At 43.1% G+C, this 13,724-nt stretch overlaps 2 protein-coding genes across 4 annotated transcripts in view; one reads left to right on the forward strand and one right to left on the reverse strand.

Moving 5' to 3' along the window:
* fam162a (family with sequence similarity 162 member A) overlaps positions 1–3,231 on the reverse strand; it is a 69,233-nt gene extending 66,002 nt beyond the window's left edge. The window contains exon 1 of one of the 2 annotated variants that reach the window (XM_037277501.1): positions 3,079–3,231. In XM_037277501.1, coding sequence (XP_037133396.1) covers positions 3,079–3,196 — 118 coding nt within the window. In that variant the 5' untranslated portion in view covers positions 3,197–3,231. The remainder of the gene's footprint in view (positions 1–3,078) is intronic. The other variant, XM_037277502.1, reaches the window with a different exon arrangement.
* A 106-nt stretch (positions 3,232–3,337) lies between these two features.
* Positions 3,338–13,724, forward strand: part of ccdc58 (coiled-coil domain containing 58) — a 107,314-nt gene continuing 96,927 nt past the window's right edge. The window contains exon 1 of one of the 2 annotated variants that reach the window (XM_037277508.1): positions 3,338–3,458. In XM_037277508.1, coding sequence (XP_037133403.1) covers positions 3,408–3,458 — 51 coding nt within the window. In that variant the 5' untranslated portion in view covers positions 3,338–3,407. The remainder of the gene's footprint in view (positions 3,459–13,724) is intronic. The other variant, XM_037277507.1, reaches the window with a different exon arrangement.

A 13,724-nucleotide genomic window follows, 5' to 3' on the forward strand; every position in this document is an offset into this window, starting at 1 on the left:
AAAAGGTCAGGAAGGCAACAGGCCCAGACGGCGTGTCGCCCTCCTGCCTGAAAGTCTGTGCTGAACAACTGGCACTCACCTTTGTACGGATCTTCAACCGTTCCCTGGAGCTGTGTGAGGTGCCCTCGTGCTCCAAAAGCTCCACCATCGTACCGGTGGCCAAGAAGCCCGCCACCACAGGTTTGAATGTCACCCTGACATCTGTGGTCATGAAATTCTTTGAGAGGCTAGTGTTGAGCCACCTGAAGGACATCACGAGCCCCCTGCTCGACCCCCTGAAGTTTGCCTACCGGGCAAACAGGTCGGTGGACGATGCAGTCAACATGGGACTGCACTACATCCCGCGCCACCTAGACACCCCGAGGGTCGTACGCCAGGATGTTGTTTGTGGACTTCAGCTCGGCGTTCAACACCATCGCTCCCGACATCCTCCACCAGAAGCTCATCCAGCTTGCGGTGCCTACCTCCACCTATCAGTGGATCACCAGCTTCCTGACCAACAGGAGACAGCATGTGAGGCTGGGGACCATCACATCCGACACCCGGGCCACCAGCACCGGCGCCCCTCAGGGGTGCGTCCTCTCCTCACTGCTCTTCTCTCTCTACACCAAAGATTGCTCCTCAGGCGACTCTTCTGTGAAGCTCCTGAAGTATGCAGACGACACCACTCTCATCGGACTGATCCGGGACGGTGACGAGACTGTGTACAGACAGGAAGTGGAGCGGCTGGTCCACTGGTTCAGCCAAAACCACCTGGAGCTGAACCGGCTCAAAACCGTGGAGATGACAGTGGACTTCAGGAGAGACCCTCCACCACTTCCACCCCTCACTATCTGCAGTAATGCTATTCCCACCACAGACACCTTGAAGTTCCTGGGATCCACAATCTCTTGGGACCTGAAATGGACCGGCCACATAGACTCTGTCCGGAAGAAGGCCCAGCAGAGGCTGTACTTTCTGAGACAGCTCAGGAAGGTCAACCTGCCACAGGAGCTGCTGAAGACCTTCTACACTGCCATCATCCAGTCTATCCTTTGCACTTCCATCACTGTCTGGTTTGGGCCGGCCACCAAACAAGACAAGCACAGACTGCAACGGACAATCAGGACTGCGGGAAAGATAATCGGGACCAACCTCTCATCTATCCAAGAATTGTACCTGTCCAGGAGCAGGAAACGTGCACATAACATCTCTACAGACCCTTCTCACCCAGGTCACAGTCTGTTCCAGTCTGTTCGAACAACTCCCCTCCGGACGGCGTTACAGAGCGCTGTATGTCAAAACCAGCAGACACAGCTTCTTTCCCCAGGCTGTCGCTCTGATGAACTCACACCACTCATAGAGTCTCACAGACATCACTGGGCAAAAATATCCTGTTCTTGCCACTTAAATGTTTTTAGTCACCTGAATGTTGTTAGTCACTTAAATGTTGTACAGAGACCGAGATTAACCGGAGGCACAGTCCTTGTTTTGCATGCACAAACTTGGCCAATAAAGCTGATTCTGATTCTATTATATTTTAACAAACGCGCATCATTATAAAGGTTTTTCATTTGTTTGTTCGCAGCTAAGATCATGCAAGCTGTTTCCAAATTCGCAGGCTGCGTCCTCCAAGGCCGGTTCAAAGGCTGGGTCCTTCGTGGCCAGCTCCGTCTATGTGGACTGCATAAGCTGTGGCAAATTTTGACAGACGGACTATACTGTACAAAATAATAGGCAGCATCTTTCAACGCACAATATGGCGACGACGTGGTGTCATTTCCGGCGCGACAAGACAGCAGCGCTGGTGTCCAAATTCACACAACCTGCGACAACCAGCCCTCGAATCTGGCCTGGTTTTTATGGAGACGGGTTGTGAGTTAAGGCTATGAAAATGTGACCTTCGAAGCCTTCATTATGCCTTTCTCTTCTTCTACGCTTTCCTACCCTCTTCTCGACGTTTAATACTTCGTGCCACCTGAAGACGCCCTGCCCTTATTGGTCTAGCGACGACACACCACTTGTGTCTGGAACTTCAAAGTAAATGCTTCACCGGAAACACTGATCACTTGCGTACAAGAGATTTTTCATCTTCGTTTCCAACAGCTTCGGCGACTGGGTCTGTTGAATGCATTGCTGTTTTAGCGAGTGGAGCAATGTGGGCGTCATGAAAGTCTGCTACGAAGCCGCCATCACAAATATATTTTCTTACAATGGAGTGAAAAGAAACAAGTGAATCAAAATTACTTAGTGTTACTCATGCAATGAATCTGAACAAATATAGATTTCTAAGATACTGCTGGCTAAATGGCATGTTTATAAATGTTGATACATTAACCAGACACCTTATTTATATGTGTTAATTGTTGGTCAAGCCACAAATTACAAAAAACACAAGACCTTGTAGTTGAGTGCTTTATTTCTTAGGCTCTGTGTTTGACACCTATGGGCAGTTGTGTTCACATGTTCTGAGTTCCTAAATAAATATTTTAAAAAGTAATAAGAAACAAGCCCGTCGCCATGGAAACAAAAGCCAGTTTTAAGGCTGCGTTTGTGTCTCACGTGACGTACGTCGAGTAGCTTTGGAAATTATGTCACGTAACCTGAAAACCGGTAGAAAAACCTGCCTTCTGAGGACGCAACCTGCTGATCTGGGCACAGCTGCAGTCGCGTTTTGACTGTTCCTACACCGGCGCAAGAACAACAACGATTGGACATGACCTCGCGGAAATCGAAAACAAAAATCGGATTGGGAGCCAAAAAATCTTGATCGGGCCATCACTTACACCCTGAAACATTTGTTAATTACATCAAATAAAATCGCTCATTGAATATAAACCCTATTACTTTTGTTTTGATCACACATCCATATACATAATTCCTGTTAAATAAATACATGAAAACTGTCAAATGAATTATTTAGTCAACCCTTATAATATGTCGCTTCATATCACTTCTTAACAAAGTTGTCAACATACTGTTAAACCAAACAAATGGCTAAAATATAATACGCGTTACTTACGCGCATTACTCAACCGGGAAGTTACAAAATTTACTAGTCAATAATATCGATGAAAAAAAAAAGAAATACATACGAACCCGAAAAGTTTGAGAATGAGAGTCTGTTTCTGACGAAATTCATATTGTTTGTGTCTGTTGTTCCGACTAAATGTCGAGTAACCTCCTTTCCGTGAGCTACAAAGGACCATATTTTCATTCTTGTTGCCTGTAGTTTTCGCCTGTTTGCAAAAATACACAATGTCCGATTAAATACGTTGACAATTTCACTACTTTTTCTAGTGATAGCAAAATAAAAATATTTTGACTCAAATATTTCCTTCTAGAAACATAAAGTCAGAAAATAAAAAACGAATGCGATAAAGGCTTTGTGTTAAAGTCCTTTGTGAAAGAGGACCGCTCGGTCAACGATGGCGGCGCCCGGCGGAACGTTAAATTGTGAGGACTTTTCCATGTTTCAGGTAATTCAAAAATAATTTTTGTTCGTTCTCGTTCTGCGCCGTGTACATGCCTTTCGATGTTCCGGAATGTTCGACTTGTAGGCAGTCACTTCAGGACCCCTGGAAAGTGAATACAGATACGCAAATTATATTTTAAAATAATTGCTGAAATCGTGGGAAAATTGCAATTTATTGATCGATTCAGTGCGCTGAGAATAACTGTACTGAATTGTAGCGATATAGCGCTGAACTGCTCTTCGCCGTAATTTTCTATGCTTCAATTCACTTTCCAATTTTTTGGGTAAATCCTTCATATTTGGTACGATTGTTAACAGCAATATTCTCTTAGGTGTGTCAAATTCAAAAGAACATTTTCAAAGTAGTAATTTTGCCGTGGGCGGCTCGGTGGAGCACTGGGTAGCACGTCCGCCTCACAGTTAGGAGGGTGCGGGTTCGATTCCATCTCTGGCCCTCCCTGTGTGGAGTTTGCATGTTCTCCCCGGGTCCGCGTGGGTTTTCTCCGGGCACTCCGGTTTCCTCCCTCATCCCAAAAACATGCTTGGTAGGCCGATTGAAGACTCCAAATTGTCCCTAGGTGTGAGTGCGAGTGCAAATGGTTGTTTGTCTCTGTGTGCCCTGCGATCGGCTGGCAACCGGTTCAGGGTGTCCCCCGCCTACTGCCCGATGACGGCTGGGATAGGCTCCAGCACTCCCGCGACCCCCGTGGGGACTAAGCGGTTCAGAAAATGGATGGATGGATGATTTTGCCGTAGCGGGCGGCTGTTGGTACCAGACCCACGTGTGTGTGTGTGTGTGTGTGTGTGTGTGTGTGTGTGTGTGTGTGTGTGTCAAAGTCTGCTTTATTGTCAACCTCTTCACATGCCAAGACACACAAAGAAATCGAAATTACGTTTCCACTATCCCACGGTGACAAGACACGACATACATACAAGCAAACAACACAAAATAAAAACAAGAAGGCACAAACAATGAAAAATGTGTGTGCGCGCGCGCGCGTGCGTGCGTGCGCGCGCGTGCGTGCGTGTTAACAAGAAGTACTGTGTTGTTTTTTCTTTGTGGGTTCTTAATAACCAAACCGTATATTGAGGAAGAATAACTTTTACTTTCTTTCAACACGCTTCATCACATACAGTCTACAGCCCGGAACATTTACGTCTCACTCGTCCTGTTCATTTTCTCATTCTTCAAGCGCCCCCTGCTGTCCGGAGGTACATGTTACATTCACATCAACAATGATAAGCAGATCTCCATTTGCTCATATCATTACATCTTCCTTTTTTTTTTTTAAACTACCCCTTTAACATTGAATGACGCTCTATATAGACAAAACTGATGTTGTCTGTCTTATCTGATGCATACACTTAAATACCGTAATTTTCGGACTAAAAGTTGCTCCGGAATATAGGTCGCATTAGCCATAAAATGCACAATAACGTGAAAAAAAACATATATAAGTCGCTCCGGAGTATAAGTCGCATTTTGGGGGTAAATTTATTCGACAAAATCCAACACCAAGAACAGACATGAACGAGCAACAACAGGCTAAACGATAGGTATGTTAACGTGACATGAACACAAACGAAGAGCTGAGAACAGGCCTGACGTAACATTCAGAGTTATTAAAAAAACTATTACATAAATAACACGTTTATAAAACCATCTGTGTCACTCCAATTCATTAAATCCATCGATCGTCCTTTTTCAACAATGGGTGCGCGCCGCTGACGGCTCTTGCACTTCAAAATATTCCACAGGCCTTTATAACGATATATAAATTAGATGTCAAATAACTATTATATAAGCAATAATATTCTCAAACCATCTGTGCACTCTAAATCATTAAATCCATCGATCAAATTCCTCGTCCTTCGTCAACAATGCCGCGAGTGGAAAGACGTGGGTTTGGGAAACGGCTCTTTATTTAACAAAACAAACTTCCAGGCGTGTGGCGTGCGTAAAAGCCATGACCGAGCCCCATCCATCGTCCCCGGACAGCCACCCGGCCGAGCGCCGACCCCCGACTTCTATCCACGGAGGTGAAAGAGAGCTCCGTAGAGTAGGACCAGGCGTGCGTAAATGCCATAATAGTTCTTCAAACCTTCTGTGTCACTCCAAATCCTTAAATCCTTCAAACTCTTCGTCCTCCGTGTCACTTACAAACAAAGCCGCTAATGATGCCGGTAGTACGTGGGGCCCTTCGTCATCTTCGTCATCCCGTGATCAATCTTTGTCCTTTTTGTAAACAACCGCCGCGCTGCTGACGTCACTTGAAATTCAAATTACAGTACTCCCTTGCTACATCGCGGTTCGTTTATCGCGGTTTCACTTTTTTTTTTTGGGAAACTTTTTGAAAAAATTCACATATACGTGGCTCCTCATTATAAGTCGCCCCCCCCCCACCCAAACTGGAAAAAAACGCGATTTATAGTCTGAAAATTACGGTAATTACCGTTTTTCCCATGTATAATGCGCCCCCATGTATAATACGCACCCTAAAAATGGCATGTCGATGCTGGAAAAAAGCCTGTACCCATGTATAATACGCACCCAAATTTTGACTCCTACTTAAGTCCGTAAACGTAAAATTATTTCAGAAAAAAGATCATCTTTGGGAACAACCGGATGTTATTCTGCCGGTCAGTATCACTGCGCATGCAGTAGCAAACTCGATAGCGAAGAAATATATGAGACTCTCAACGGGATCACCAATATTTGAGTGATGTTCCAGTTATTTATCACAATTATTTATTATTATAATAATAATATCTATAATATATATAATAATTATTTATTTATTATTCACAATTGTCATGGTGGTCTTTCTGGTGATTTCTTAACTAGGCTGGATGTATTTTGTTTGTTGGCGTTGATTTCTCCGACTGCCCAGAAAGGCACCACCGCGATCAGTTAGGTTAAAATGAAAAGAGAGGAAAGTGACGTTGTAAAGAACCATCCGTGACAAGATTTTCTTCAAAAATTGTTGTACCGTGATTTTCTTCTCAGTGGCCTAGTGGTAGAGTGTCCGCCCTGAGACTGGAAGGTTGTGGGTTCAAACCCCGGCCGAGTCATACCAAAGACTATAAAAATGGGACCCATTGCCTCCCTGCTTGGCACTCAGCATTAAGGGTTGGAATTGGGGGGTTAGATCACCAAATGATTCCCGAGCGCGGCACCGCTGCTGCTCACTGCTCCCCTCTCCCCCAGGGGATGGATTAAGATCACACAGGGATGGGTTAAATGCAGAGGACAAATTTCACCACACCCAGATGTGTGTGTGACGATCATTGGGACTTTAACTTTAAAAAAAAAAAAAAAATTGTACCCATGTATAATGCGCACCCCAGATTTTAGGACAATAAATTACCGTATTTTCCGCACTATTAGGCGCACCGGATTATAAGGCGCACCTTCAATGAACGGCCCATTTTAAAACTTTGTCCATATATAAGGCGCACCGGATTATAAGGCGCATAAAATAGAAGCTATACTGCAACAAACTGAGGTTGGCTAGAGTTGCGGTATGCATCCACTAGCCCAGGGGTGGGCAAACTTTTTTGACTCGCGGGCCGAACTGGCTTCTAAATTTGGACCGGAGGGCCGAACCAGGAGCAGATGGACGTAGTGTTTGTGTGAAGTAATATAAGCGACCTGTAAAGGTCATTGCATAAAAGATTTTGGCCTTTAGTAGGTAGTAAAGCATGGATATTCCAAACAAGTTTTTTGAAAACAAATGCATTTATTAACAGCATTAAAAAAAAAAATCACTAAAAAACTGCTATCAGTGATTCTCATAAAATACGACACCATTATTATGAATAACAGTCTCCATCACTTCAGAGCCTGCAGGTCAGATTAATGAAAAATGTTTATCTTATGAGATCACATCAAACAGCAAACATTCTGACCAAATATATCATCTTGAAGAATCGGTGAAAGCATACATCCAAATAAAGTAATCAAAACGGCAACACGGTGAGGGGTATCTGAACATCAGAGCAGAGTTTTAACTCACAAACACCTGGTAACAGAGGTGAGGAAACGGGAAACACTTCCTTAAAGTAAGCCTTAAGAACTTTACAGGTTAAGATTAGTCGCAAACAGGTGGTGGGTGCATCAATGTCCTTGAGCATCCTGCATTGTTTGAAAATGAGAATGGTCGCTAGTTTCAATCCCTGCTATGTGTACAAATCATATTCAAAATGCATTTTTTTACAACAAACTTGAGAGCCTCCCCTTCATTTTCAGTGGGAACAGTGTTGTTGGTCTCCCTTTTTTGCTCGTGCATCATAGTCTGGAGTAAAAATTGTTGTGGCCATTCTTAGGAGAGATCCGTTTACCTCGATCTGTGACGGGTTGATGTGGCTGAACGTCACGTCGCGTACATCGAGCCAAATTGGCCACTCTTTTAACATTCGGCACTCACTTCTTTTCTTCGGGCCACTCATTTTAATGGAAGGATTCCAGGGGAAGGTTTGTGGGTGGCTTTAGCGTCAAACTGTATCTGAAAGCTCAGCGAGCGAATTACAAGAATGCTGTCGTCACAGCCCACGCTCTAAATTCGGGACTGATACAAATAGAGCGCGAGCGCGCCATGTCCGTACTACTGAGTACGTACGTACACGCACTTGTGAGTGTGCACCGAGCTTTCTGACACGGCTTCCGGTAGTAAATGCGCAGGCGAGCGGTTCCCCATCTACTGGGGAAACGCAGTCATTGCAGGCAAAATGACAAAAAAAAAAGTTTAATAATACAATTAATTCAGGGTTGGCGGGCCGGATTAAACGGTCCCGTGGGCCGGATGTGGCCCGCGGGCCGTAGTTTGCCCACCCCTGCACTAGCCAATAACCAACGAGCCCTCTTTAAACAATCGCGTTTCTCAAACGATCTCCTATAAAATCATCGAAACTGACTAAAGTTCGATCTAACGCATTGGTACTACTTACCTATGTTTCCCTTCCATATCGATCCGTAGATTTACTCGAAACATTAACAGAGCAGCCTATTTTGACATGAAATAGCCTGGTACGTATAGCAGCTATCGTTATAGCATTAGCCATCCGCAAAGTCCCATGAGCCTCAGCTCGCAGTCTCCCATGAGCCTCAGCAAAGTGTAAACAATCGCGTTTCCCAAACGATCTCCTATAAAATGATCGGAACTGACTAAAGTTCGATCTAACGCATTGGTACTACTTACCTATGTTTCCCTTCCATATCGATCCGTAGATTTACTCGAAACATTAATAGAGCAGCCTATTTTGACATGAAATAGCCTGGTACGTATAGCAGCTATCGTTATAGCATTAGCCATCCGCAAAGTCCCATGAGCCTCAGCTCGCAATCTCCCATGAGCCTCAGCAAAGTGTAAACAATCGCGTTTCTCAAACGATCTCCTATAAAATGATCGGAACTGACTAAAGTTCGATCTAACGCATTGGTACTACTTACCTATGTTTCCCTTCCATATCGATCCGTAGATTTACTCGAAACATTAACAGAGCAGCCTATTTTGACATGAAATAGCCTGGTACGTATAGCAGCTATCGTTATAGCATTAGCCATCCGCAAAGTCCCATGAGCCTCAGCTCGCAATCTCCCATGAGCCTCAGCAAAGTGTAAACAATCGCGTTTCTCAAACGATCTCCTATAAAATGATTGGAACTGACTAAAGTTCGATCTAACACATTGGTACTGCTTACATATGTTTCCCTTCCATATCAATCCGTAAATTTACTCGAAACATTAACGGAGCAGCCTATTTTTAAATGAAATAGCCTCGCGGGTACAACAGGTATTCGGTGACGCCCCCTGACTACAGTTGCCGTAATGTTGGGAAGCGATGCGACCTTGTAATTTACTAGTCGTACTAAAACGTACTGAAACATTTTGGCAGAGCACTGTGTACAACCAGTATGGATCAACAAATTCATCAATTGATCCATATATAAGGCGCTCTGCATTATAAGGCGCACTGTGTTTTTTTTAGTAAAATGTAAGTTTTTAGGTGCGCCTAATAGTGCGGACAATACGGTAGTTAAATTTTGCGCATTATACATGGGAAAAAACGGTATTCTCTTTTAACTCGTTAAGCTCAACTCAGATACCTTATAGTCAACAGAATTAGCTTACAATAACACCAGTCTGTATCACACACATATACAACTGTACTTAAAGAGATGTGTCATCAATGTAAATCTAACATGTAAACATTTAAATCTGTTCAATGAGTCTCTCAGGTGGCTTGACTCTTCTTGAAGATTTTCTGATTGCTAGTTCTTGTGCATGGTTAGGTAACTCATGTGATGGAGTTTTGAGCTTGTTCAGCTGCCTCAGATCTCAGTTCTCCAGTTGCAGTTTATTTTAGAAGATCTCTGAAATTTCATCTCATTGAATTGCTCCATCTTCTGTTTGAATGGTATACTTCACTGGTTGAACTTCACTTAGCACATTTGCTTTTTGCGTCCATGTGTTTGTTTTGTCTCTAAACCTCACTTGGTCTCCAGCATGCAGTTCAGGTAGTTTCCTTGTTCCTTTATCATAATAGAACTTCTGCTTTGTTTTTTGCTTCTCCTTGAACTTCTTCATGCTGTTTCCCTCCTTCGTCTTAAGCAAGTCATCCTGAATGGGCAGATTTGATCTCAGTCGTCCCATAAGTAGCTGCGCTGGCGACACACCACACTCAAGCGGTGTTGTGCGGTATACTAGCATGCTCTGGAAGAAGTCAGTTTCACTGTCACATGCCTTGCTCATCAGTCTCTTCACAATTTGGACTGACTTTTCCACCAGGCCGTTGGACTGTGTATAATGAGGACTTGATGTTTTGTGAACAAAGTCCCAAGCCTCTGCAAATTTTCTGAACTTCATGTTGGCAAATTGTGGTCCATTGTCTGTCACAACTTCAGTCGGCACGCCGTGTCTTGCAAATATCGCTTTCATGGATGTAATCACACCTTCTGCAGTCGTAGTATGCAATCTACAGACCTCTGGGTACAGGGAGTAGTTGTCTGTGACCACCATGTAGTCCTTGCCTCCAAAAAGATCAGCAACCACGTTCTGATAAGGTCGGTCTGGCACCGGGTGTGGCTTGAGTGGCTTTGCAGGATTGCTTACTTGGTACTTCAAACATGTTGAGCAGTTTGACACCTCATTTGTAACATCCTGGTTAATCCGTGGCCAATACATAATCTCACGTGCTCTCTTTTTGCATTTTTCGATTCCAAGATGTCCTGCATGTATCTTCTTGAGCATCTCTCCTTGAAGACTCTTTGGAATAACTATCTTGCTTCCCTTATAGATGATGCCTTCCACCACGAACAGTTCTGCTCTGACATTCCAGTACTCCTGAATAACAGTTGGACAGTATTGTTTAGAGTTGGGCCATCCATCTGTGATAGTTTTGTATAGCGTTCTTAGTGTGTCATCTTTGCATGTTTCCTTTTTTATGAGTTTAATTTTTCCATCCGAAACAGGCAATGCATTTGTGATCATGTTAACGTAGACTTGTACATCAATGTCCATTTTGGAGTTAGCTGGCTCTTTTGGGTCGACAGCTCTGGAAATGTGTCAGCTGTGTGCATCATCTTACCAGGAATGTACATCACATTTAGTGTGTAGCGTTGCAGTCAGATCATCATTCTTTGTATTCTCAGTGGACAGTCATTCAGCGGCTTCTGCAACAACGCAATCAATGGTTTATGGTCAGTTTCAGCACTGATTGCTTGCCCTGAAACAAACTGGTGAAATCTTTCGCAGGCATATGTTATGCTGAGCAGTTCTTTTTCAATCTGTGCATATCTTGTCTCCGCGTCTGTCATGGATCGTGAAGCATATGCAACAGGCTGCCAATCACCATATTTCTGCATGAGTACTGCTCCAAGTCCACTTTGTGATGCATCTGACGAGATTTTAATGGGTCTCACAGCGTCATAGAACTTCAGAATGGGCTTTTCTGTGAGCAACTTCTTCAGTTCTATTTTGTTTTCAGTCAGCTGTCTTAATGGTGCCATCTTTTCAGAAAGGTTGGGTATGAATTTTCCCATGCAGTTGATCATGCCATTAAACCTCTGTACATCCTTCTTGCATTGTGGCCTTGGCATGTTTTCAATTGCTGACACTTTTCTGGGATCCGGTCTTATGCCTTCATTGCTCAGGATGTTCCTACAAATGTAAGTTCCTTCACTCCGAGCAGGCATTTCTCTTTATTCAGCTTCAGATTTGCTTTTCTGGTTGCTTCAAGCACATTTCTCAATCTCATGTCGTGTTCTGTTTTTGAAGTTCCCCACACAATGATGTCATCCATTGATGTGTCCACTCCTTCGAGGTGCTCATAGATCACTATATTGTTTTGTGATACACCTCTGGCGCTGAAGCAATGCCGAACGGCAGTCACCGGAATCTATATCTACCAAATGGACTGTTGAATGTGCATAGTTTTGAACTAGCATTGTCTAGTAGTGATGGGTCCGGCAACACCGATGCGTCGGCGCATGTGTCGAGCTCATAGAGCTAAGCCCCGTCCGTGTCAGTGCGCATATCGCTTTAAAAAAGTCACGTGACCGAACGAGCAGCAGTGTAGTCTGTCAAGGAAGCGCACTTTAGCTCTGTTAAAGGAAGCGCATTGTCAACGGGATGGCTCTGCTAAAACAATATCTGATCTTTTGCGGTTCATCCTCGAAGTTCTCAAGAATTATGGAGCAGCCCCAAGTCAGATACTAGGACAATCAAAAGACCCACTACACTGCACTCCAGCCTCATCTGTGCCGTATGAGTGGGTGTTTTCAACAAATCTTATTGTTTTAAATAAAATTAGTAAAAAAACAAATCCCAGTGCACAAGCATCTTCTTTCACATGTTCACTTAGATTTTCATGTTACAGTACATGTTCACATTATTGATTGACTGTAACTAAAAAATAAAATGTATTTTCAATTGAAATTAATATGTGAAACAATACAATATAAAATATAATTACCGTTTTTTCCCATGTCTAATGCGCAAAATTTAACTAATTTATTGTCCTAAAATCCGGGGTGCGCATTATACATGGGTACAATTTAAAAAAAATTTATTTTTATTTTTTTCCTTTTTTTTTTTTTTTGTGAAGAAAATCATGATACAACAATTTTTGAAGAAAATCTTGTCACGGATGGTTCTTTACAACGTCACTTTCCTCTCTTTTCATTTTAACCTAACTGATCGCAGTGGTGCCTTTCTGGGCAGTCGGAGAAATCAACGCCAACAAAAAAAATACATCCAGCCTAGTTAAGAAATCACCAGAAAGATCACCATGACAACTGTGAATAATAAATAAATAATTATTATATATGTTATATATATTATTATTATAATAATAAATAATTGTGATAAATAACTGGAACATCACTCAAATATTGGTGATCCCGTTGAGAGTCTCACATATTTCTTCGCTATCGAGTTTGCTACTGCATGCGCAGTGATACTGACCGGCAGAATAACATCCGGTTGTTCCCAAAGATGATCTTTTTTCTGAAATAATTTTATGTTTACGGACTTAAGTAACCCGGCCGGGTCATACCAAAGACTATAAAAATGGGACCCATTGCCTCCCTAATTGGCACTCAGCATTAAGGGTTGGAATTGGGGGGTTAGATCACCAAATGATTCCCGAGCGCGGCGCCGCTGCTGCTCACTGCTCCCCTCTCCCCCAGGGGATGGATCAAAATCACACGGGGATGGGTCAAATGCAGAGGACAAATTTCACCACACCCAGACGCGTGTGTGACGATCATTGGGACTTTAAAAAAAATAAATAAATAAATAAAAAATAATAATAAAAAAAGTCAAAATTTGGGTGCGTATTATACATGGGTACAGGCTTTTTTCCAGCATCGACATGCCATTTTTAGGGTGCGTATTATACATGGGGGCGCATTATACATGATACATGGAAAAAACGGTACTTACCGTAATTTTCGGACTATAAATCGCGGTTTTTTTCATAGTTTGGGTGGGGGGGCGACTTATACTCAGGAGCGACTTATATGTGTTTTTTTTTCCAAAACATTTAAAAAAAAAAAAAAGAAAAAAAAAAAAATGAAACCGCGATAAACGAACCGCAATGTAGCAAGGGATTACTGTAATTTGAATTTCAAGTGACGACAGCAGCGCGAAACCATCTGCGTCACTCCAATTCATTGAATCCATCAATCGTCCTTTGTCAACAATGCGTGCGCGCCGCTGACGGCTCTTGCACTTAAAAATATTCCACAGGCCCATATAACGATATATAAA

This window comes from Syngnathus acus, chromosome 19 (assembly GCF_901709675.1).
Source record: "Syngnathus acus chromosome 19, fSynAcu1.2, whole genome shotgun sequence".
Taxonomy (NCBI): Eukaryota; Metazoa; Chordata; class Actinopteri; order Syngnathiformes; family Syngnathidae; genus Syngnathus; species Syngnathus acus.